Raw genomic sequence first — 25736 nt, 5'->3', positions numbered from 1 at the left:
GGCCGGTGATAGATTCGTATCAAACTGTCATTATAGCCCGTCCGAGCAGTTCATGCCAGGCTTGAATCAAACCCACCTCTGATGATGAATGTCATCAAAAGATGCTTTTTTTTCCTCGAAAGTCGCAGGTGTCAAAGCTGTGTTGACAGGAAACGGGCAGACTAGCAAACCACAAAACCAACTGGGGCAGTGGGCGGGGCATCAAACCCACCGTGGCCTCGGGGCAGATATTTTTTTTAAGGGCACGGGGCCAAATTGCTAGGCCATGGCCCTCGTGAAATTCCTGCCCTGTACAGTATACATACTGTCTGTCTGGTTTCTATTATTCTATTTTTATTCTATTATTCCTTGTTTATTGCTTTTGTATTGGGAACAGTCTGTACTGGCATTTAATATTCATAGTGTATTTTTTTATCATATGGTTTTTTTTTTTAAACCAACCAACAACATAATTTTTTAATGCATTTATCTAAATGTATAAATATTTTGATTTATTTCCCTATTTATTTATTTTTTACATTTATTTTATTAAAAGTATTTGAGTTTAATATATTTAATGTTTAGGAAAATCCACAATTTTTTGAGGTTTTTTTAAAAAAAATTTAAAGTTTAACAAATGCATGATTTTGTCAAGGTCAATGAGTAATCATGTTAAATGATCGTGATTTTAATATAGACTAATATAATTGTGATAATAATTTTGGCCATAATCGGACAACCCCAAATAGTACTATTTGTGCTAAATTAAAGTCAAATACTATTACTTATATTCCTACAATAGCAGGTTTTTGTTAAAAGTTTAAGACAGCTGAATGGAAATGACTGATTGTGTTGTTATCAGAGTGTTTATAGACTGACTGTAGACTGTAAAGGACATAGCCACCATGTCTACAAATATTGTGTACTCTAATGTGAAATAATAATAAATAACTACCAACAACTTTAAATATATGACAAACTCACAATCCATTTAACCTTATTGAGAACAGCAGTGAGGCTAGTGTGTCATTTCTACAGCTGAGTGATGTTGCCTGACACATAACTCAACATTATAATAAGGTCTGAGTTTATAATTAAAGATTTAAGTCTTGATTACATGTAATACACGTACATGAACAGTTGAATATAACCATGAAATGACACCTCACACTCCGTGGAAACCAAATATGAGAAGCTTCCAGTCATACAGACCACAATCTAACTTTGGTTATTTAGGATAATTATAGATGATGTAGGTGTTACGTGGGAGATCCAAGTCTGTTATGTGTCACTTTTAACCTTCAAAATATACGAGTAGTCGTACAATACAGTGGATCAAATATATAACACATAAAGGAGACCAAATGCCACAATAACCAATGTTCACACACTTCTGAAGGCCCACTTGAAAGGCTATGTGACTGTTTTCTTAAAGGCACAGTACATGGGTTTAAAAAGATCAAGTATAAAATGTGCTTATGTAGCACTATGTTTTGTGTGTGTGTATGACTTACATAGCCAACGTCTGGCCGGTAACAAGTGTATGCTCCCAGAATGCTGTGCAGCACGTCATGATATGGCCCGCCCTGATGATTAACAAAGAAATAATGGAGACAATGGAGCAAACAGGCCAAAAATACACTCATACACACCCTTTAGCAGTATGTTAGCACTAGGTTTTCTTTGACACAATAATATCAGAGTAATGTCACCATTTCTTGCAAAGGTTACCAGTCTTAAATTGTATTGAATAACAAGGCTTAAAGGCATACTATGTAAGAATTGTCACACACTTTTTGTAAACACAACATTCAAACTTTTCAAAAGTGAAAGTTAACCCTAGATTCACTCTCAACTCACAATATTTGTGTTTTCTTGGCACTCTGACCAGTGTTTTTGTAGCTTTGTAGCAAACAGTGTTGGGGAAAGTTACTTTAGAGACTAACTGGCTTTTTAAAGTTACTTTTTTAAATGTTTTTTAAATATGCCGTTTAGTGTGTTGTCACTTCTATTGTAAAGAAATATTCACACTACCAACTCTTATCAGAAGAAAACATGGAAAGCATAACATCTTCACCTTGATGCATTTCTATTGATCATACAAACCATGACCACAACAGACAAAAATATGTTCATTATCTGCCACAATCAGAGTGCACTTGTGATTCAAAACAACCGCATGCTAACGGTGAGTATATTGTGTCACTTCCTGTGTTTCTGTGCTCTCTCTAAATACAGTTAACTCTCTTAAAGTTACACATTATATCAGATGATTGTCCGCTCTATTTACATCTATGCAAATTTTTTACTTTTATCTCTCTCCTTCTTGTAAACTCATCTGTTTACGTTATTCAGTTCTGTTAGCTAGTTAGCTTAGCAGCTAGCGATAGCTTCTCTCTCTGCTGCTCAGTGTGTCAAATGTTTAGCTGCTCCTCGGCCTCATTTACTGATAATAGACGTCGGTTACTTTTTATAACGCGTTATCCCCAACACTGGTAGCCAAAAGGTGACACCCAACAATTGTCCCGCACATTTCCGCAAAACAAATCAGGAAATACAGGGGAGGGACTCTGTCGATAGAGACACCACCACACACTTCCACTAGGTCAAAAGTGATGACTGGGAGGTATGAATTTGCTGATTAATCTAGGAAAATCCTGCATAGTATACCTTTAATAATGACAGAGACAGCATTTTTGTACAGTTGGTCACTGACCTGCTGAAAGATACACAGTTGGGGGAAGGTTCTCGAGATGTCCAGCTTGATCAGCTCCAGACTCGACTCCCGATTTGAACCAGCATCTGAAAGATCGCAAAGAAGAAACACAATCTGACATCCCAGTCGTCATAAATGTACTTTACTTTTTCCTGCTGAGCTTAGTCACATTCATTAGTGAGGTAATATGGCCATCATTTTAGAAAAAAGTGAGAATCCTTTTTAATCGGTCTCTACCTTCAGCTTCAGGCTCTAAGGAAGGTGCTGGTGAGTTCCTCCACTTTTCCTTTGCCCGGGCCAGACAGATGTTATACAGCTCTGCAGGGACACATAACAGCACCACAGTACAATCAATATGAGAGAAAGGGAGGAAGACGAGGGGCTGAAGGCACTGAGTGGAGAACATGATGACTGGACAGAAACCACTTCAGGTTATAAAAGGCTTCAGCTCTTCACATCACTCTCTGCAGCTGTAACACTAAAGGTAATTAAAGGAAACAGATCCAACTCCATTTTCAGAGCACATTTGTTTTGCTGCAGTACATCGGATCCCTCCGTCTGTGCTTTGACCCGTGGCTGCCCTCTAGTGATGAGATGCTGGATGGAAATAATGAGCTTTCTGAGGCATGACATGGAGGTCTGCAGCGGTGGCCCTGACCTGACACAATACACAACACCAACACATCCATAGCAACTGCAGGGTATAGCAACTTCAGCCCAGGCTGAACAGGTGTGCAAACGAAAATGTGAAATACTTGCCTGCAAATATTTTGCATCAAGACTATTCATACATGTGTGACACTGCCATCAATTTAACAATCAGAGCCAGTCAGAATCAGAGCTCGGAAAGTAGGCTGGTGGCTTTGCATCCACTACACTACTGTCAAGTATTTCATAAGACTTTATGTCCAAAATCCTGAACTATCCCTTTAACCCATTGAAGCCTGGAAAGCGGATACGTCGTTTTGTAGTATTTGTATAAGCTCTCAAATACTTTTTGAATTTCATTTCTATCTGCTACAGAGGCTGAAAAATCTATTATTTAGTAGAAGCGTTGACACTTTTTTCCCAGAATTTTTCCAGAATTTCCAGAAAATTAGAGGCTTATTTTAAAATCGCCCAGCGATTTTTCAGGCCTCAATGGGTTAACCTCTAAACTTTGCCAACTTCAAGTCTAGTTTTGAGTTGCCCTAGCCAGGCTATAGATGTGTGCTTGGGTCTTCACTGCATGCTGACAAAATTATATTAATAAATGCTCATTATGACCTATTAGTGGTGTTGTTGGGCTAATTTAGGCTTTGTAGGCTGCTTCATCTTCATTGTAAGGCTCAAAATAATGTTTGTGGACATTCCAACAATGGCTCTTTGGTTAGTAAAGGTTGCTGCCCCCTGTACAAGAAATAGTGGGAGATGCTAGTAGTAGCATTAGCAGCAGTAACTGAGCTACTACTAAAGAAAAGACGGACATCTTTGAAGGGGACTTCAAAGGTGCTTTGAGTGTGTGTGTGTGTGTGTGTGTGTGTTCGATTTAAAAGGCTGAGTAATACAAAGCAGAGTGTACGAGCTCAGCACTCAGTGAACGCTTATATGCAAGCAGCCCTGAGGAGATTTGGAGCTTGGAGTCGGTGCTGCCTTAGCATGTGGAGAAGGAATTTTGTGTGTGTGTGTGTGTGTGTGTGTGTGTGTGTGTAATCTCCGTGCAGACTTGAGAGCTCATTGAAATGCTGCTTGTTCCCTCTTGTACTAAAGGAATCACTGGACCATGCTTCTCCTTAATGGACACACTCTTCTTTCCTCTTCTGTTTATCTCGCTGCCTCTTATTCAATTAACACTGAAACGGTATATATGCTCGTACATACTAGTGTGTTTTTAACCCATTGAGGCCTGAAACGCCTGTAAAACCTCTGGGCGATTTTAAAATAAGCCCCTAAAACCTGAAGTTTTTCTGGAAATTCAACAGAAGTGTCAACTCTTCCTACTAAATAATAGATTTTTCAGCCTCTGCAGATAGAAATTAAATTCAAAAAGTATTTGAGAGCTTATAGAAAATACTACGTGAAGAACAGTCAGGTAACAGTGCAAACCAGGATATGACAGTCAAATTTGAAGTACACTAATGATCCATGAATAATAACAGGCATGTACCATGGGTGATGTTGAGGTCGTTGCCCACAGCCAGGCTCCACACTTTGCCTCTCACACTGGGTGGGATGCCCTGCCACCAGAGGTCTCTCACTCGTCGAGATGTACACCTGGAGAAAGATGTAATGCAAGTTAAATGTTGAAGGAAAGTTCAACACACCAGGGGCTGCTGAGTAGGGATGTCTCGATTCTCCAAATCCACCGTTTGATTTGACATTAAACTTTGTTCCTCAGCACTTAAGGCTCCGCTGTTGCTCAACTGTAAAGTCTTGAGTCATAAAGATCAATAGATAATTTCCTTCTGCTTTAAAAAAGATCAGATACATGGTAGCTAAATGTGATATCACCATCTTATTTTTCTTGAAATGTACCATACTGAGACCATATGTTAAAAAAAAAAGATTTCTCTGATCATGCTGTTTATATACACTACCGGTCAAAAGTTTTAGAACACCCCAATTTTTCCAGTTTTTTATTGAAATTCAAGCAGTTCAAGTCAAATGGACAGCTTGAAAGGGTACAAAGGTAAGCGGTGAAGGTAAGGTTAACCAAAACTGAAAAATAATGTACATTTCAGAATTATACAAGAAGGCCTTTTTCAGGGAACAAGAAATGGGTTAACAACTTAACTCTATGGAGTCTTGGGCTATTTTGTCCATTTTTGAATTCTTTTCATGTCTTTTTTTGTCATTTTGTATCTTTTTTGGTCATTTTGTGTCTTTTTTAAGTCATTTTGTGTCTTTTGGTGTCTTTTTTGTGTCTTTTTTTGTCATTTTGTGTCTTTTTTTAGTCCTTTAGTCCAACATAAAATGTGATTTTGAATCTTTTTTTTACTTTCAAAACACTATCATGCTCAATAAAGAATTTTAAATGTTGCAAATGTGCATTCATTTCAGAGTACACTGAGACATTAAACTGCATAATTTTCAATTAAATTCTGGAAAAGTTGGTGTGTTCTAAAACTTTTGACCAGTAGTGTAAATCCCTGAAATTCGGTGACACCCCTACTGCTTGATGACTGTGTTTCATAGATTAAACCATTATTAATTGATCAGAGCCACAAGGTGGCAGTCTTATTTTACTGCCATGCAGGAAATTACTTTCCTTTAGAGTAAAACTTCTCTTTAACTCACATCTTTTCTTCCTTCCTTATATTAACCTCATAGATCAAAACAGACTTGGCTGGTAAAGCAAGATCATACAAACCTAAAATCTTTACAAAGACCTCCCAACCTTTCATATTAGGGTAATAAGTACTAATGTTATGCCAAGGTATTACACCTGTAGGAGTGGCAGTCCTTTGAAATACTACATGACTGTATGATATCAATTCAAATTGTCATTGGCATGACAATGCACCAGTTCTGCTTGTTAAACAGGTTGTGTTTTGTTAATCTCATAATGAATCATTACGTCTGCATATAATGTCTTTGGATTTTCTCCCTGCGGTGCTCGTCCACAGCAGCTGTTCAGCTGCGCTCGCATAATGCTGATCAAAATAAATGATCATGCAATAATGTGAGGAAACACATGGCACGCCATTTCAGCAATTCAATTGTCAGCCATAGAAATGGACGGACAGAGTGCAGTAGATCTGGCCCTGATTGAGGGTAAGAGGGTGTTTTAAACAGCACATTGGACACGGGGGAAGGGAGATCTGTGTGGGTAGGAGGAGAAATCATAGGGGCTCCACCAGCTGGGGGCTTCGCTGGGGACAGTTTTGTGTCTAAATGAATCAGATTGGACAATGACATTACATTACATGTCATTTAGCAGACGCTTTTGTCCAAAGCGACTTACAGTAAGTGCATTCAACCTGATGGTACTAGACATAGACCACAGGAATCAAGTAAGTACATAACTTTAAGAGCTAACTGTCATTGCTAAAGGAGTGCTATATGTTAAAGAAGAAAAGAAGAGAAAAGAATAAGAGGTTTTTTTTTGAATGAGTAAAAAATGTGACATTTTCTCTGCTCTGAGTTGAAGTTTTTCAACTCTAGGTGTTCAGGGTGCTCCTTCAAAAGTAGCAAGTTAGGCAAAAATTAAACTCAGCAATGCGAAAGCAGCAAACAAAACACATCACCTCCATTGAAAACAATTACAAAAATGTTGCCCTGGCTGCTAAAATGCTAAAGAAATGCTGCTTAAGTGTATTTCCCTTGTTGGCCTTAGGTCGTAATGTCTTCGTCATCCATCTTTACAGTTCTGACAGAGAGACAAATGGTAAATGGACCTGCACTTATATAGCGATTTTCTAGTCTTTGCGACCACTCAAAGTGCTTTACACTACAGACTGCGCTCATTCACCCTTTCACACACACATTCATAATGGTGGCAGAGGCTACCCTAAACGGTGCCACCTGCCACCATTGGGAATTCATTCACACACCGATGAACGCAGCATCGGGAGCAATTTGGGGTTCAGTATCTTGCTCAAGCATACTTCAACATGTAGGCTGCGATGGTCAGAGATCGAACCACCAACCCTTCGGTTGGGGGGCAACACACTCTACCAACTGAGCCACAGCCGCCCAACAACTTTGCTACTACCGGGTTTTTTGCCTTCAAAACTTCACTAATTCTTCATGGCATAGATTCAACAAGGTGCTGGAAACATTTCTCACAGATTATGGTCCATATTGCCATCATAGCATCAGACAGTGGCTGCAGATTTGTCAGTTGCCCACCTTAAAGGTGCTCTGTTGGATTGAGATCTGGTGACTGTGAAGGCCAGTGGAGTACAGTAATACTCCTAGTACTAGTAGTATTGTCATGTTTAAGAAACCAGTTTGAGATGATTTGAGCTTTGTGATATGGTGCGTTATCCTGCTGGAAGTAGGTATCAGAAGACGGCACAGTGTGGTCATAAAGGGACGGACGTGGTCAGCGACAACACTCAGGGAGGCTGTGGCGTTTAAACAAAGCTCAGTTGGTACTAAGAGGCCCAAAGTGAGCCAAGAAAATATCTCCCACACCATTACACCAGCAGCAGCCTGAACCGCTGATACATGGCAGGATGGATCCATGCTTGAGTTTGTTTACAACTCAACATGCAACATTTTTCCAATCTTGAGCCTGTGTGAACCTCTGGCAGCAACAAGGCATTTTGGCTCACTGAATAATTTTCGCTTTTTCGGACCGTTCTCTGTAAACCCTAGAGATGGTTGTTAGATCAGCAGTTTGTGAAATACTCAGACCAACAACCATGCCCATAAAATGCCCATAGTCCCTTAAATCACCTTTCTTCCCCATTCTGGTGCTCACTTTGAACTTCAGCAGCTTGTCTTCACCATGTCTATATGCCTAAATGCATTGAGTTGCTGCCCTGTGATTGGCTTATATCAGATGATTGTCCGCTCTATTTACATCTATGCAAATTTTGCTTAAGCACTTTTATCTCTCTCCTTCTTGTAAACTCATCTGTTTACGTTATTCAGTTTTGTTAGCTACTTAGCTTAGCAGCTAGCGATAGCTTCTCTCTCTGCTGCTCGGTGTGTCAAATGTTTAGCTGCTCCTCGGCCTCATTTACTGATAATAGACGGCGGTTACTTTGTAACGCGTTATCCCCAACACTGGTAGCCAAAAGGTGACACCCAACAGTCAAATTGGATTAGATATTTGTGTTAACGAGCAAAGTAGCCGATGAGTGTATATTGATTGTGTAATAAATGTTATGCTCAGGGCAACACACATTCTAAACTCAGTTTGTACTCACGTTGTACTCCAGTTAGGTAAGATCTCCTGGTTCCAGATCTGAGCGGCTGTGCCGATGCTTTCCTCCAGCTTACAGCGATCCTCCAGCTGCTTCTTTCTCTTCTGAGCATCCTTCAACTCTACAGACAGGGTTGTGGAGAGAGGTGGTTAGACACACAACAGAGGGAGGGTTAATAGAAGAACAGAATGGAGAGCAGGCTGAAGATGGCACTCAGGGACAACATGGTAAGGGAACTTTAAAGGACTTGTGTTATGACAAAGTGCCATGCGTATGCCTTTTCACATAACTTTCTGAACATTTTCACATAACTTTATATCATTTTCACATAACTTTATATCATTTTCACATAACTTTATATCATTTTCACATAACTTTATATCTCTTTCACATAATTTTATATAATTTTCATGCGAACACAATCCGCCCTTTTCATCCTGTAAGATAACAGGTCACAGTTGCTCCTTCTGTGCTATCTCAAGTCCTCAAGGTCGTAAGACTGTGCCTCCTTACTAACACACACACATGTATTGTAACTCTATAAAAACTGTTAGCTCCCTTTGTCTGCAGATTCACTCTGTGCAGACTTTTTGACTGTACCTTGTGCTCTCCTAATTGCAATTGGAATAAACCTTTTTAGGCTTATACTCCAACGACTCAGTGATCTTTCCTCCTTATAACGATTTTTGCCACTACGAGCTCACCTCTCTTCTTGGCCTGGGCCACCATCTCCTCATACTGCTGTCTGTGTTTCTGGGCCTCCTCGGCTGGCTTGGCAGGTAGATTACTGGAACACACAAACATCATTAGACACTGTGTGTTCTCTGGGCTTTTCTGGAGCAAATGGTAATTAAAGATCTACAATCCAAGACAAATCTTGTATTTGTGCTGATGAAGATCATGACATATGGGAGAAAGCCAAGGAACAGCTACTAAATAGACGGAAAATGAACTCAAGGTGAATGTGCTTTTTCCTGAGCTTTCAGCCACATCTCACATCTCCATCTGCTGATGAAAACTAGTTATTAGTAAGGCTGAACCAAATAGTTCGGAGCTTCATTCATAACATTGGCACTCACATTCTAAATTGACATTTAAATGCTGAGTTAGGGTTGGCCAATGGGACTAATGTATTTGTAATCAGAAGAATATCCACATGAGATTACTGTAACAATTAACAATATTCCATGACTTCCATGCAGTGGCGGTTCTACACAGGGGCCTCCAGGGGCCACTGCCCCTGTGAAGAAGCCCTTGGCCCCTGCTGTGGCCCCTGTGTCAAATTAATAATAAAATGATCAATTTATAACGATGAATGACGGAACAATTCTTACCTATTTTTTGTTCAAACAATATCTCATTGTACACAAAAGGAACCCAGAATGTGTACATTGTATAATAGTTTAACTGTGCAATAAAAGCTTGTGTATATATATAAAAAAGATCATTCTCACTGTACTGCACTTTCAAAATAAAAAAAAGTAATTGTGCCCAAAAATGAGAAATGTCATTCTCGTGCAAAAATAGTTGTTATTGTTGTCTCATTGTAAGTCTCATTGTTTCAATCAATGTATTTGTGTCTTCCAAATATACTTAAACTAGATTTTTAAATAACCTAAAATAAAGGGTTTGAATGCTTAAATATCATCTTTGGCGTTTTTTAATGTGCCCCTCTGATTAAACACTAGCCCCTGCTTGGCCCCCACAGTAAAACTGGTCTAGAACCGCCACTGCTTCCAGGATTTCAGTGACTGAGGGAACCCTTTTTTCAATCTTCTTACAAAGCAATGTTTGTACCAGTAGGGGGTGACAGTAAAGAGAGAAAAGAGGAGGGAAATTGCACGCAGCACGTGTTTACACACAGTTTTGCCAGTCATGGTGTTAGAATAAACTTCCTTGTGTTCACACAGGAAATCGGGCTACGTTAATCTATTGTTTTCATTCACCGCGTTCACACAGCCAAAGTGCTAATCCTATGACCGGGTAGTACCACTGAATGAAACATGAGGCCCGGCATATGTCTGTCTGTCTGTCTGTCTGTCTGTCTGTATGTATGTTGGCAAAATGTAAAATGCGAGAAAAAGAAGAAAAAAAAAAGCAGGGTAATGGATCCAGGCTGAGGGAGGGCCATTAAACTTTCAGCAGCTCCTCTCCTTTTCAAACAGGGACACAGTGAGCTGGAACAATACTGAATGGGGTCTAATGACAGAGGAAGGAGGACTGATAAAGAAGGAATGAGGGAAAGATAAAGATAGAAAGACAACAGGCATGGCTTTATTGTCTGATAAGCAAACTCTACTGGCGGTGGGAGAGGAAGAAAAATGTGGGATTGTCTAATATCCCAAAGACTGCAGACAGTGTGTCTTTGTGTGTGTGTTTACATACGCTGGTCTGTCCTCCAGTATAAGTGCGGTGGTGGAGAGGGGCTCAAAGTCCAGGTTTTTCCTCACACCCTGTCTGGGAGACGTCGGGTTGCCAGGTCCAGCTCTGCCACTCTTTGTTTCATATTCCTGACAACAACAAAAAACACACATTTAGACACAGGAACTAAAAACTACAGGTGGAGTTTTAACTCTCCCAGAATCAGAATTTAGAATATTTTTTATTGCTTTGTAGGTTTTTTACATACAAGGTATTTGCTGTGGTATATTGGTGCAAAAGCAGTAAAAGTAATAAATATAAATATATATTAAGGAAACAAGTACTCGCTAAAAAATGTGCAGCATAAATAGAAAATACGAAGAAAAGAAACATACAAACAATATTTCTATTTATATCCGAATGCTGAAACCTGCCAAGCAGCAAAATGAACCGACAGCAACTGTAAAAACAAGCATTATTGTCAGATTTCCATCTTTCCTTGACTGATCATGTGCGATGAAAGCCAACGCCTGAAAAAGCAACCAAACAGAAGCTTAAATTTGTGATATTTCATCAGAATAATATAATTCTACACGTCTTATTTTAAACTTTGCCAAATGCACGATCCTATCAAAAAATTCTGCGCTCCTCAGCGACACTGGGAATCGATGTATGATTCCTCTAAGACCAACAGTCTTGTGACAAATATTCAGTGATTATCAGACAGAACTGAAGGCCGTTTACACAGATCAGAGAGGAGAGGACAAGAAAGACTGTGAATAGAGGTTGTTAAAATGTAAAGAGTTGAACATGTGAAGCATGTTGAGCCCCCTTTTTTCAATATTGGCAACACTTGGTAAATGTTGTATACATAGATTTTATTTTTATTCTAACTTATTCTTTTTTATACTTAATTTGTGGCTCAAAAACAGGAGCAAAAACACACCAAAACAGCTTGAGGTTCACAGGTCAAGGAGGTGGATTAGTTGCAGTGTTTCCCACACATAGACCATTTCGTGGCGCACCCCCACATAATTATTTTTTTCTCCTCTCTAGGACATTAAAAAAACTGTAACGTCCGTAACGTTAGCCTACGCACAGAAGACATCGCATTCACAGCAATAAATAAATGTTTTACAATGAACCAGGCCGATCTCTGAGCTGGCAAGACTCTCGCGTAACGTTAAGGCATATTGAATGGTTTCCTTAAATGCCGTTAACGGGACGAGAGCAGTCCAAAGCGGCTGCTTCAAGCTAGAATACATCGAGGGTAGGTTCGCTTCCTGTTTTCAAAGTAAAAGCACAAATTCTATCGTTGTAAAGGGCAACGGGCGTTTTATTTTTGTAAATGTAACCGGAAGTGCGTTGCTCACGATGGCTAGCTTGAGTAGCGTAACAAAAGTGTAAACAGCTGGTATTTAGACAAATTAACGACGCACTGGGGATCTAAGTGGCTACTTTCTCGCCTTAAAATGTTTGAAATGTCAATAAAGTGATATATTTAAAGAATTTAGGACTTTACCGGTGTCAGTGGATCACCACAAATTGCTATCTGGTCTGTGGGAAACACTGAGTTGCTTTATATTACATGTCAAAGCAAAAACAGCATATGCATGTGGCTCTAAAGCCAGAGAAAGGGCCACAGCCAACTTCAAAATATCATACAGAAACACCAAGAAATGTCTTGACAACCTTGTGACAACACTCTTTTGACCTCTGAGCATTTATCAGCTGGTGTCTAATGAGTGTGCCCTTTCTGCTCCACCACTGGGACTATGATACAGGCCTATAGAAAGAGGAGGCCATGTGACTTTCAGTGTGTTACAGCCAAGGAGCGGTTTAACACAAGGCCAACTGTCAGCTGACTTGCAGTGTGTGTGTGTGTGTGTTTGTCTTCAAATAGTTGTGAGGACCAACCCATGGCAGAATACCAACATTGTGAGGACATTTGTAGTTGTGAGGACATTTTTTCCAGTCCTCACAAAGAAAATGCTAGGATAGCCTCTAAAGGCCTTAATTAATCATCTGTATGAATTTCAGGGAAGGTCCTAACAGAGATGGTAAACCCTGAAATGTGTGTGTTGGGCTAGGGGAAGTGGTGGTCCTCACAACTACACAAAGACATGTATGTGTGTGTGTGTGTGTGTGTGTGTGTGTGGTAGCAGCAGCTCTGAGTTTAGATCCAGAATAAAGAAGCTGGGAGTGCTCAACAGGGCAGGGAAGACCTTCAGAGGAAACTGCTGGGGGATGCTACATTTTCTTCCTAGTTAATCAGGAAGCTACTGTAAATAGGGCAAGTGCAATACGAGCACACACACACACACACCCCACTGTGTCCAAAATGGCCTCCAGTGTGTGTTGAGCTGGTTAATAATGCAGGCCGGGCACTGCAAGCAATCAGCTTAACACTGCTGCCACAGGGACGTTCACATTGATCAGCACAGGCCACAATACAGACAGGAAAATCTATTCAGAGTGTGAGTGTGCATGCACGACTGTTAGCGATACAGCTCATGCTATTAATCTGTCTTTGTGTTGCTGGGGGACAAATAAAGGTAATTGAATCAGAATCTCAAGGGGAAGGGCAGAAGAGAGAAAAAAAAAAGAAACGACATAAAGCCACTACTGATAATAGCCATAGCCTTCACTTACAGAGCAGCTAGCAGAAAGCTAAGTTCATTACAAGATTTTTTTTTTTTTTTTTAAATGCAGCAAAACAAAAGTAATAGCAACAAGAGTCTGCTGTCATGCTAGCAGTGCTCTGAGGATGTACTTAGTCACACTGATGCTAAAAGCTAAAAACTATCTGCAACAACTGCCAAAGAACCGGCTATCGGCCAGGAAAACTGGTTGCTGGTCTTGAACCACAAACCTTACTTCAGGGCTTGGGGGCGGGATAATCGTGACCAACAAGACCTGTTAAAACTTGTATCATACATTTTATTTTATTTGTTTACGTTCAGTGTTAATAAGAACATAATCTCCGTCCATAGCGATCAAGATGATACAGGCTCGCATAGCGGGTTAGCATTAGCAGGTTAGTGTTAGCGGGGTTCATAATGCATCACATCCTGTGGCTGGTTGGTGGAGTCTAGGTTGAGGGCTCACAGGTCTGCAAAATCTAAAATTAACGTTTTACGTTCAGTGTTAATAAGAACATAATCCGTCCACAGCGATGAAGACGAGCAGAACAAATGCATTGTACCAGTCATGTTTGGATGCAAATGTAGGCTCGCAAAGCCAGGAGCAACATCTGTAAAGAGACAATGTAGTCTCCCATTGTTGTCATGGAGACGTATACAGACTGAACCAACTGCAAACCAGCCCAGCAAAAGAACTTTGTTCACGTTGGTATAAAAGGGGTATCTGAGGGCTGCCTTGTCCCCAGATTCAAAGACAGAATCACAGTTATTCAGCAGTGCAAATACTTCATTGGTCATCCACGGCTTTGTGATTGAAATGTGGTGATGTTTTTGGAGATGGTGACATCATCTATGTACATGCCGATGTCAAGTCAAGTCAAGTCAAACTTTATTTATAGAGCACATTTAAAACAACCGGGGTTGACCAAAGTGCTGTACAGATATCACAGTTGCAGGAAATACGGTAAAAACTAAAATAAAACTAAAACTAAAATACATAAACACAGTGCAACAATAGAATAAAATAAATAAAAAATATAATAAAATAAATTAAAAATGTAAATAAAATTTTGTTTTTTGCAAGATGTCCACTTAAACTTGATTAAAAGCCAGGGAGAAAAAGTGTGTTTGTAGCCAGTCACGGACGCTGCCTACTCCTCTGGGTCAGTTACATGTCAATAGGTGGCAGTTTTGCTATTTGCCACCAAGCTGCCAAGCCTAAAGAAAGGCTGTTTCAGAAAAAAATGGAGTTAAGCTGTACCATGCACACATCTTTAGAGATTACTTCAGCTGTCAGCCAGCTAGCCAAGAACATGCTAGCACTAGTCAGTCACAGCAGCCCTCTAGCCAGCTTGGTAATTGTCAGATGGTTAAATTAAAGATGTGAGGATGGTTGAACAATTGCAGTATGCGACAGCAGTTTTGGACCGTCAGTGTCCTCAAAGCACAAAATTCAACAGCTAAATTTTGTAGTTTTGTCCATGATTATAATCAGTTTTAGTTAAAGTGTGCCAATACAGCTAGTGAACACAATTAAAATAAACCACATTATCTAAATCTAAACATTCCCAAAACAACATTTCCCTTATGTGAATGATTGGCCACATTTGCCTTTAGTCAGGAATGATTTGTGCTTTAAATGAGGTCCCCAGGTTTATTAAAGACGCATGTTTCCCCGAGGGAACAGCTGCGGGTCAATAAAAAAAGGTTAGTCAGAGTTCTGGACCCTGGAGAATTGGAGAATAGATGGATGCTGCAAAGAGAAGGAAGAGTGAGAGATGAGAGTGAGGTAGATTGGGGGAGGAGGAGGAGGGAAGGAGCCATTTGGCATCTGTTCAGCAGCAATGCAGGTAATATCACCAAGGTGAAACACAAGACAGGATGCGTGTGAAGCTGTACTGAGAGGTGTAGCGAAGGGAAGGTGTGTGACAATGTAATGTGAGAAGACGCAGAGTGCAAATCATGAAGTGGTATGTGGGGGCGAGAATCTACCAAAAACGATTAGCTTATACACAGTGGTGGAATGTAACTAAGTACATTTACTCAAGTACTGTACTTAAGTACAATTTTGAGGTATTTGTACTTTACTTGAGTATTTGTATTTTATGTAACTTTATACTTATACTCCACTACATTTTGAGGTAAATATTGTACTTTTTACTCCACTACATTTAGTTGACAGCTTTAGTTACTTTACAGGTTGAGATATAACATAAAATATAAGATCAATTTAAAGTGTTTAGACATATTTTTAATTAAACCTCATAACAGTATTTTAAGTAGATACAATGAGTCCTGTCTTTACTAAATTAAAACACTGGTTACATGAAAGGCACATTACAAATAATATAATAATATATTTAGAATATATAAAACAATCTGATTGGGTCCATTCTGCATAACGAGTACTTTTACTTTTGATACTTTAAGTACATTTTGATGCTGATACTTTTGTACTTTTACTTGAGTAAGTTTTGAATGCAGGACTTTTACTTGTAGTGGAGTAATTTCACAGTGTGGTATTAGTACTTTTACTTAAGTACGGGATCTGAATACTTCCCCCAACACTGCTTATACAGTAAACACTGGTGCCAGAGTAAAGTCACCACATTACTGTACATTCCTCCGAGACTCAACAACTAGTCCTCCTGCTGAATCAGCACTTTGTTTATCAGACTTCACACTAGGGCTGGGCGATATATCGATATAAAAAATATATTGATATATTTTGAAATGCGATGTGGAATTAGACCATATTGCATGTAGTATATAGTATCACATGTAGTATATGTATCGCATATAGTTCCATTTTTTTCTTTCTTTATATATTAATGCTTCCCGTACTAGGGTTTGTCAATCCTTGGCTTTCTTTTTTACTTTTTTTTGTGACCCTTTTATTTGTCTTTTTTTTTTTATCTCTAACTCTGTTTTAGATTGAGCTTTTATTACTATTTTATTTTATTGTTTTACTGTTTTTAGTATTTTATTGTTTTTATTGATACCTATTTGTGTATGATTTATTCTATTTTAATAACTGTACAGCACTTTGGTCAACTGAGGTTGTTTTTAAATGTGCTCTATAAATAAACTTTGACTTGACTTGACATATTTAGTTTTTTTGTAATGTTCGTTATTCTTTTCTCATATAAATATAATTATTTCAGAAAAAGATTGTTCTATGTTATTTCATAGACTATTTTTATTTAAGATATTTTTTTAATTTAAATGTGCACTTTATGGAGCTTTGATTTTTTTTTTAAAAAAGGGTACTCATGTTGTTATACAGTATTTATGTTCACTTAAATAAACGGTTTCAAAAAAACTCCTTGTGACATGTCATATTTGGCTTTGACTGAACATTTGCTCTCACTTTGTGCTAAAATATATCAGGATATCTATCGTATATGGATATTCAGCCTAAATATATCGGGATATGACTTTTGGTCCATATCGCCCAGCCCTACTTCACACAGCTCCTTTAGACTTTAATGTATATAACTGGTGGAATACCCCTTTAATTTAGCTACAGACAGATAAACCAAACCCCTTTCAGACTGCTGGACCAAGTGAGCCCGGCGGGATCAATGTGAACCGGTGGATCTGGCAAGAGGGAAAATATGTCGGGTATTCAGATAATAAGAAAGCAAGTTGACCGTATCATCAGAAACACACCTCTACTATTATTATTATCGTATGTTCTTGAAATGTACCTATTGTGACATTTGATACACTTAAGTGGACATTCGACACTGACATTATATTGTGTATACTTTGTTTTGATATGTCATAGTCTGTGTCTAATTTTTATTTACTTGCCTTTTATTATTATCTCTATTATTTGTGTATGTATGTTATTTGTCACTCCGAAAATTGACAATAAAGATATTTTGGAAAAAAAAAGAAACACACCTCTCACTAGAGTCCGACAGTAATCGAATCATGTTCAACAAAATGCAGAACAACTTCTACGGATGTGTCTCACAATGCAGTTGGTTAATCTGCATTTTGATTATTGTACACGTACTGCTGCTGTTCTGTTACATGCCACTACCGTCTCCTTCCACTTCGTTCGGCGATGCCGGATTGCAAAGTGAATGGACAGCAATATTACACCGCTGCAGAGTCAGTATGAATGCCTGAAGGCGAAATGACAGCAGAGCCAGTTATGGCAACGCAGTATGAAAAGGACTACTGCTACATACACTACCGGTCAAAAGTTTTAGAACACCGTAATTTTTCCAGTTTTTTATTGAAATTCAAGCAGTTCAAGTCAAATGAACAGCTTGAAAGGGTACAAAGGTAAGTGGTGAACTGCCAGAGGTAAATAAAAAAAGGTAAGGTTAACCAAAACTGAAAAATAATGTACATTTCAGAATTATACAAGTAGGCCTTTTTCAGGGAACAAGAAATGGGTTAACAACTTAACTCTATGGAGTCTTGGGCTATTTTGTCCATTTCTGAATTATTTTCATGTCTTTGTAAGTCATTTTGTGTCTTTTTTTTGGTCATTTTGTGTCTTTTGGTGTCTTTTTTTGGTCATTTTGTGTCTTTTTTAGTCCTTTATTCCAACATAAACTGTGATTTTGAATTTTTTTCTTTACTTTCAAAACACTATCATGCTCAATAAAGAATTTTAAATGTTGCAAATGTGCATTAATTTCAGAGTACACTGAGACATTAAACTGCATCATTTTCAATTAAATTCTGGAAAAGTTGGTGTGTTCAAAAACTTTTGACCAGTAGTGTAGAAACAAACAAGAACACTGACAGTGGATCCCCCTCAGCTTATTGTTTACTTTCCAGTGTAGAACTTATTTTATCACAAAACTTTATGTATGCCTGAGACAGACATCCATACCTTTTCAGAAATGAATTTCCATTTCCATGAACGGCTGTCAGGCAACACAGATAGATTTTTTTTTTTTTTTAAACTTAAGATATGTTGTACATTTCTCAACAATGTTCAGAAACTGGATATAATAACCTGCCACCAGGGCAGCCTGCTTTATCACACTGGCTTTCAGCTGTTCTCCAATTTCCTGGTAGTGGTGTAAGAGCTCTCTGGGTTCCTGGCTGAGCTCTCTGACTGACTGGATGTCATGCTGGCAGCTAATGGCCTTTATAGACACCAGGAAGCAGCTCTGGAGGGGGCGTCAAGCAGTTTTTTGGTACCAATTTAAAACACACCATGTGACAAAGTCTAATGCATTATACTTACTGGGCAAGTTCATGTTGTTACGCTAAGGAAGGAAAGGAGCAAAGTGAGCTTGAAAAGACACTTTTCTTACAAATGTCTGGATTGGATTGGTACCCATGTATCATATCCTCATTGAAACGCCACTGTAAGCTATGAGATAAAAGCCCACAGCAGGGTGCTTAGCCTGGTTTAACTGCACGTCAGGCACACAGCTTTTAAATGGAAACTGCTTGAGGCAGTCCTAAAGTATTTTCCAAAGCCCATCAAGCAAGCACAGAACAACTGAATGAGTCAGATGGCTTCTGTGTGGCTGGCAGTAGGTAGGTGTGTTTGTTGAGCAGCATTTGCAGGACAGGTTACACGTTCACTAATCAGAGCTGTTATGCTGGTTCAGCACACTTGAATCCACTGATTTTGCTTCGCAGGCAAATACAATAAAAGGTTATTTATATACCAGCACTGAAAAATAAAGTTAAAATGATACACCTCCCTTTGGAATCTGCGTGTCAAGGGAGCAGTTTTCTGTTTGTTACTCATAAGTCTGACAGTCAACTCATGTCCAGTATCTGAATTAATGCCTATGCAATATGCAAATATTAAGCAAAACTAGTAATGCAAATTTGCAACAGTTGCAACACTAGTTAAATAAAAGGGTTGAGGCTGAAGAACAACAAACTGGATCCTACTGACCCAGAGCTCCGTCTGGCAGGCTGAGGGGAGCAGTTGAAGCTATTATTTTCTGCATCATTTCCAGAAACACCGCCAACTTCTCTGGGCTCGTCTGAGGTGGACTGACACAAAGTGGAAAAGTGCGCACCAAAGAGGAAAAAGACCATCCAGATTGTTACCAGCTCTAAGTTCAAAATCATATGTGATGGTATGAGAGGTATTAAAGCCCATTGCGTCATGGGTAACTGTCACATCTGCGAAGGCACCATTAATGAAGGAACATACAGGTTTTGGAAAAACATTTCCTGCCATCCAGGTAACGTACTTCCAGGCACATCCCTGCTTATTTCAGCAAGACAATGCAGAGACACAGATGTGTTACAACAGCACGGCTTCAAAGGAAACAAGTTCAGGTACTAGACTGACTAGACCCACCTGCAGTCCAGACCTGTCCCCCACTGAAAACATGTGGTGCATTATGAACCACAAAAAACAACAACAGAGACCATGAACTGTTGAGCTAACCAAGCTGTATATCCAGTCAGACAGTAAACTGTTTTCTTCTCCCTCTCTGCACTTTTTCTCCTTCTTATGGAATAATTTATCTCGATACTGCTCTTTTTGTTATGTTGTTGCTGTAAGTGTCTTTGAGTCTAAAAAAGCACTATATACATTATTAAGAATAACAAAGAATTTCATTTTAAAACTTCAACACAAATAATTGTGTTGTAACACAGTAGTAAACATGCCCCTGTCTCCAAATTTTTGGAAGATGTTGCAGGCATCAAATACCATAAACATTTTATCAGTTTCCACATTAAAGACAGTGTTCCAACTTTTGTGGAATCTGGCTTGTTCGAGCCGAAACAATATTGCTGAGGCAATCAAATATATTTGACATAATTTCAAATGATGATTTAATCACTATGTAGGATTTCTTGGCACGCAGCAGCTGACACGAGAACAGCTGAATTACTGTCACCACGGGGGAGCGGAGGAGTCTGTTTGTAAATCTGTAATCATCTGGCAGGTTCGTGGAGACGAAATGACGACGACGTCCAGACGAGCAGATGGAACCTTGAACACTGGCACCAAATGCTCAGACACAATCCAGTACTTTTTTTCTATGCAAGCATGGTTTACTGGAAAGCAGAAATAAGTGGAGTCCCACTGATTCAGCTGTCAAAGAGCTCTGTGCCTCTTTAACTGCATCAGTGATAACAGCAGGAAGAAAAACCCCTCGACATGCTTCAAAAAGCAAAATAAAAAGACGTCACCATCGCACTGCTGCACGTGCTTTTGTTGTACTAAGTTGAAGAATATCAATGAGTTACACGCCAGGAAGATGTTTCTCTTCCTGGGTGGACATTAGTCCATCACCACGTTCAGGAAACTAAACATCTTTCTAGAGACATCCTGACTATCATCAGGCTGCTTCCCACCACGAAGCACCGAGCTACAGCCAGCTGAAAGAGGCTATTATGTGAAACCCGAGCCATCCTCTTCCTCTGCTGCGTCTCCTCCACGCTCCGACTACCAATGCCCTCTGATGCCGCCAGACAAGGAGAGAGAGACGGCGGGTCACAGAGCTCACCCACTCCTCACGGTGCGAATGCTCACTCACCATGAACGCTGCTGTTCCTTACAGACGGCCAGTCCTCCTGTGGGGGTTCGTTTACAAAACCCTTAGCCTAGCGTCATCGCCGCTCCTGGGGGCTCACTCCTGGCAACAAGACACCCAGGAGCGAGAAGACAAGGAGGAGGAGGAGGAGATGAAAAAGGAGGGCAGAGGGACAGTCAATCTGCCAAAAGAGGGACACACCCCGCATTGGAAACGATGCAGCAGCAGCATGATACCCCTCTATATTCCCCTCTCTCTCTCTCTCTCTCTCTCTCTCTCTCTCTGTCTCTCTCTCTCTGAGCAGTGACGCTACAGTGAGCGGCTCTGCATCAGCTCTGCTGCTGCTGCTGTGCGTGTGTGTGCCAGCAAATCAGCACCGCCGTGTGTTATTAGTCACCATCGCTGCACTGAAAGGATCTCTGCGCTCTGCTGTGCCCTGGCAGCCGTTCTAATCAATCCCCGAGCAATGGATCAGGTTTCAGCCTTCTGCTCTCTTAATCCGGTCAGGGCTGAACAAGCTGCTGCGGCTACTGAGCAGATACAGGTCGCACAACCTGTTGACCTGTCGTTTCCTGCTTATTAAAATGATTTTCACTAATATAGATAGAATAGTTGCCGAACAAAAGAGATGTAGAGGTTAACAGAAACGTGTTTTATTTTATTTAGGAGTATTCAGTGCGTGTGCCTCAGTATTTGCCTAGAAAGGGTTTTGGCTTTTATACAGTACAGGCCAAAAGTTTGGACACACACCTTCTCATTCAATGCTTTTTTCTTTATTTTCATGATTATTTACATTGTAGATTCTCACTGAAGGCATCAAAACTATGAATGAACAAATATGGAATTATGTACTTAACAAAAAAAGTGTGAAATAACTGAAAACATGTCTTGTATTTTAGATTCCTCAAAGTAACCACCCTTTGCTTACTAGAATATAAGACATGTTTTCAGTTATTTCACACTTTTTTGTTAAGTACATAATTCCACATGTGTTCATTAATAGTTTTGATGAATTTACAATGTCAATAGTCATGAAAATAAAGGAAACGCATTGAATGAGAAGGTGTGTCCAAACTTTTGGCCTGTACTGTATCTTTTCTATACCATCAAGACCTTTTTGCAAATCAATGAGCTGAAATGTATGATCAAATCTAGTTTGTTTGTAATGATGTTTGCATTAATGTCATGAATTACCTTGATCTGTCATGTGTGTTATTTGCTGGATGACCCATAAACAAGCATTTCTATCTGGTCATTTCATCCATGAATAGTCTAGGAGATTTCCCCCAAAAATGTCTTAATGACTAAATTTGTAAACTCTTTAGGCAAATATCTGTAAATTAATGCAGAATATGTGGGATATAACAGACAAAGTTGTTCTGGTTGCCGTTTGTGGTCCAAGTAGTACTGACCAATCATGTTTCAGGCTTTGGGTGCATGCAGGTAAACAGTCTGTATGGAGAGCAAAAGACGCAGAATGAATGGCCTGTAACCCGTTTTTAACAGTGGCTAAAGAAAATATGGGTTTCTTTGAATGTTTACGGTCCTTTACTCTCTGAGTGTTATTTGTAAAAGTTAACATTAACCAACAGGACTAGATTGGCCGAACCCCACAGGCTCTCATTCAAAGGATGGACAATCTGACATGATTATTGGTATCTACGGTTAAACAGCCGGACACTTACACCGACCTGAGAGGGACACCAAGCATAGAGACGGACTCTGAATGGTCAAGTACAGGGCTTTTACAGGGGAGTGTTGTGTCGTGTGATCAGAAGTTCTGCCTTGGGAACAGCACATATTTGTCTCCAAACATGAATTATCAAAGCTGGCTTGCATAATGTGCCAATACCCCTTTTCGACCAAAGCAGTTCTGGGGCTGGTTCGGAGGCGGTGCCTAATCTTGAACCAGTTCTTCACTTGTTGACAGCCAAAGAACCGGTTCTTGGTGAGGAAAACTGGTTCCAGAGCAGCACCAACTCTTTGCTGGTCTTGAACCACAAAGCACTTACATCAGGGGCTGGGGGCGGGATGGCTGGACCAACAAGACCAACTAAAAAGTGCATCATTCATTTTATTTTATTTGTTTAACTGCAATGTGATTCATACGGGCTAGTATTCAACAAAGTCTGACATTAACCCATTGAAGCCTGGACAGTGGATACGTCGTTTTGTAGTATTTGTATAAGCTCTCAAATACTTTTTGAATTTAATTTCTATGTGCTACAGAGGCTGAAAAATCTATTATTTAGTAGAAGCACTTACACTTCTGTTGAATTTCCAGAAAAACTTCAGGTGTTATGTTCAGGGGCTTATTTTAAAATCGCCCAGAGGTTTTACAGGCGTTTTAGGCGTCAATGGGTTAACATCTTACAATGTTCAGTGTTAATAAGAACGTAGCTCTCGAGTCTGTGGAAACGCAAACAAGTTCTGAGACAGTTCGTAAATCAAACCAACCAGCAAAAGAAACAGGTTTGCGTTGGTCAAAAAGGGTTACGAGAGAATTCCCCTTTGATCTTATCGCATTTAACCTTCATCATTTGACCGGAAGGAGCAGCATGAAAATTTCAAACTTTCAAATTGGAGCCATTATTCCTTGAATTCTGGCATCCAACAGCACAGCAAGATGACAATTTGAGCAGGGTATGTAGCCTACGACCCTGCAGTGAGTCATTCTGCCTCCATTTAAAACCATGACGCAATCATGACGTTGGCTCTTAAAGGGGTCGATAAGTCTGACAGTATGATGGAAAACCAGAGCTGTGGGACTGAACGGTCTAGAATTAGTTCGTGTCATATCACAAATTTTCAGCACTTCCTAGCAGTACAACTGAAGTAACTGATTGAAAAAGCATAAAAACAGCAGATGCTTCCATACAAAGTCATTCATATATACAGTACAGGCCAAAAGTTTGGACACACCTTCTCATTCAATGCGTTTTTCTTTATTTTCATGACTATTTACATTGTAGATTCTCACTGAAGGCATTAAAACTATGAATGAACACATATGGAATTATGTACTTAACAAAAAAAGTGTGAAATATCTGAAAACATGTCTTGTATTTTAGATTCCTCAAAGTAACCACCCTTTGCTTACTAGAATATAAGACATGTTCTCAGTTATTTCACACTTTTTTGTTAAGTACATAATTCCACATGTGTTCATTAATAGTTTTAATGAATTTACAATGTCAATAGTCATGAAGATAAAGGAAACGCATTAAATGAGAAGGTGTGTCCAAACTTTTGGCCTGTACTGTATCTGTATATATATATATATATATATATATATATATATATACACATACATATAGTACCACAGTACCGCTACTGCAACACTGTTGTAAAACCACCATTACTGCCATCATCATCCATTAATTCAGTAGACTTTTAGTGGCCAATGATGATCTAAATGTTGAACGGAAAAACATTTAATACATTAAAAAAATGCTTCCTTAATATCAGCACAAAGCATTAGTTATCTGAATTTATAAAGAACTGTGAAGTCTGACTTCACATTCAAATTAAAACTCCTTCTGGGACTCCGTCAATTCAGCCACGCTCCCAAATCCCAGTAAATTAGACATGCCCAGACTGCCACATAATGTGATTTAGAGCCCCAGCAGGTAACTGAACAATCACTTTCTTCCATTGTACTGAGGCCTCCAGATATACTGAAGCCCCCAGGCTGAAGTGGTGTAAATTAAAATGTAAAACTTGATTCAGTGTTCTCTAAGGGGCAATGTTGCCTGTGGAAATACCACACAGTGTGTCTCATAGCAACTGAACAATATCCTTGGCAAATAAAGCTTTAAACACACACCACACACACACACACACACACACACACACAAACCACACCACACACACCACACACACACACACACACACACTTTACTGACCCCTCCTTTGAACAGCAGATCAGTGGCAAGACAAAAGCTTGAAAACCTAGCCTTGTTAACTGATTCCTAAGGTTCAATATAGAGTTACAACCACAGATGAGATGGTCTCCGGATATGAAGCACATGTGGGTGTGTGTGCTTGAGTGTTTGTGTGCACCCGCACTTGTGTAGGAGACTGCTTGTCAGTGCTTGGGGCCTCATTTCTAACTTATACGACAAGATAGTCAACATAACTTGCTATTTAAAGCCAATGTGCGACATGTTAAAGGGCTGATGTTTAAACTGTGACATTAAAAGGCCTTTCAAACAGGTTTTAACTGCACAAAGAACATAAAGGAGGAGTGCTACTTCACCCTGTGTCAGACAGTGTAATGGCAGCACAATAACAGGCTTCCACAGGCTCTAATTACAAGCTGCCATCGTGTTCTTTGGTTTATTTTACCAGTAGAGATGTCGTGGTCTTTAATAATTGGCTCTGACTGCCTTTTGAATGGCAGTGGGAAATTAGTGTTCAGTCATTAGCTGAGTATCTAATCTATCTCAACGTGCTTTTAAAGACATTGACATTTTGAAGTTCAGCTACACAAACACTGGTTACATGCATGTAGTATGGTAATGCCCAAGGTTATAATAGTTTTGGATTTTTCATTAGTTTTAGTTTTAATTTCGTTGTCAATTTTTTTTTTTTCAAATTCAGTTAGTTTTAATTAGTTTTTAGAGTGAGTTTGTTAGTTTTGATTAGTTGTTTTTTTTCTAAAATGCTTAGTTTTAGTTTAGTTTTTATTAGTTTT

General features: G+C 39.4%; 1 protein-coding gene across 1 annotated transcript in view; it reads right to left on the bottom strand.

Moving 5' to 3' along the window:
* The window catches only part of tbc1d14 (TBC1 domain family, member 14), a 70848-nt gene that overhangs the window by 10137 nt on the left and 34975 nt on the right, over positions 1–25736 (bottom strand). Inside the window, exons 4-10 of the mRNA XM_059355188.1 lie at positions 10936–11060; positions 9255–9337; positions 8554–8671; positions 4842–4948; positions 2933–3013; positions 2696–2781; positions 1494–1565 (exon numbers count right to left, since the gene is read on the bottom strand). Of these exons, the coding sequence (XP_059211171.1) occupies positions 1494–1565; positions 2696–2781; positions 2933–3013; positions 4842–4948; positions 8554–8671; positions 9255–9337; positions 10936–11060 (672 nt within the window). The remainder of the gene's footprint in view (positions 1–1493; positions 1566–2695; positions 2782–2932; positions 3014–4841; positions 4949–8553; positions 8672–9254; positions 9338–10935; positions 11061–25736) is intronic.

This window comes from Centropristis striata, chromosome 17, assembly GCF_030273125.1.
Source record: "Centropristis striata isolate RG_2023a ecotype Rhode Island chromosome 17, C.striata_1.0, whole genome shotgun sequence".
Classification (NCBI taxonomy): Eukaryota; Metazoa; Chordata; class Actinopteri; order Perciformes; family Serranidae; genus Centropristis; species Centropristis striata.
Note: the sequence above shows the minus strand (reverse complement) of the source record. Positions and strands in the feature narration are given on the sequence as shown.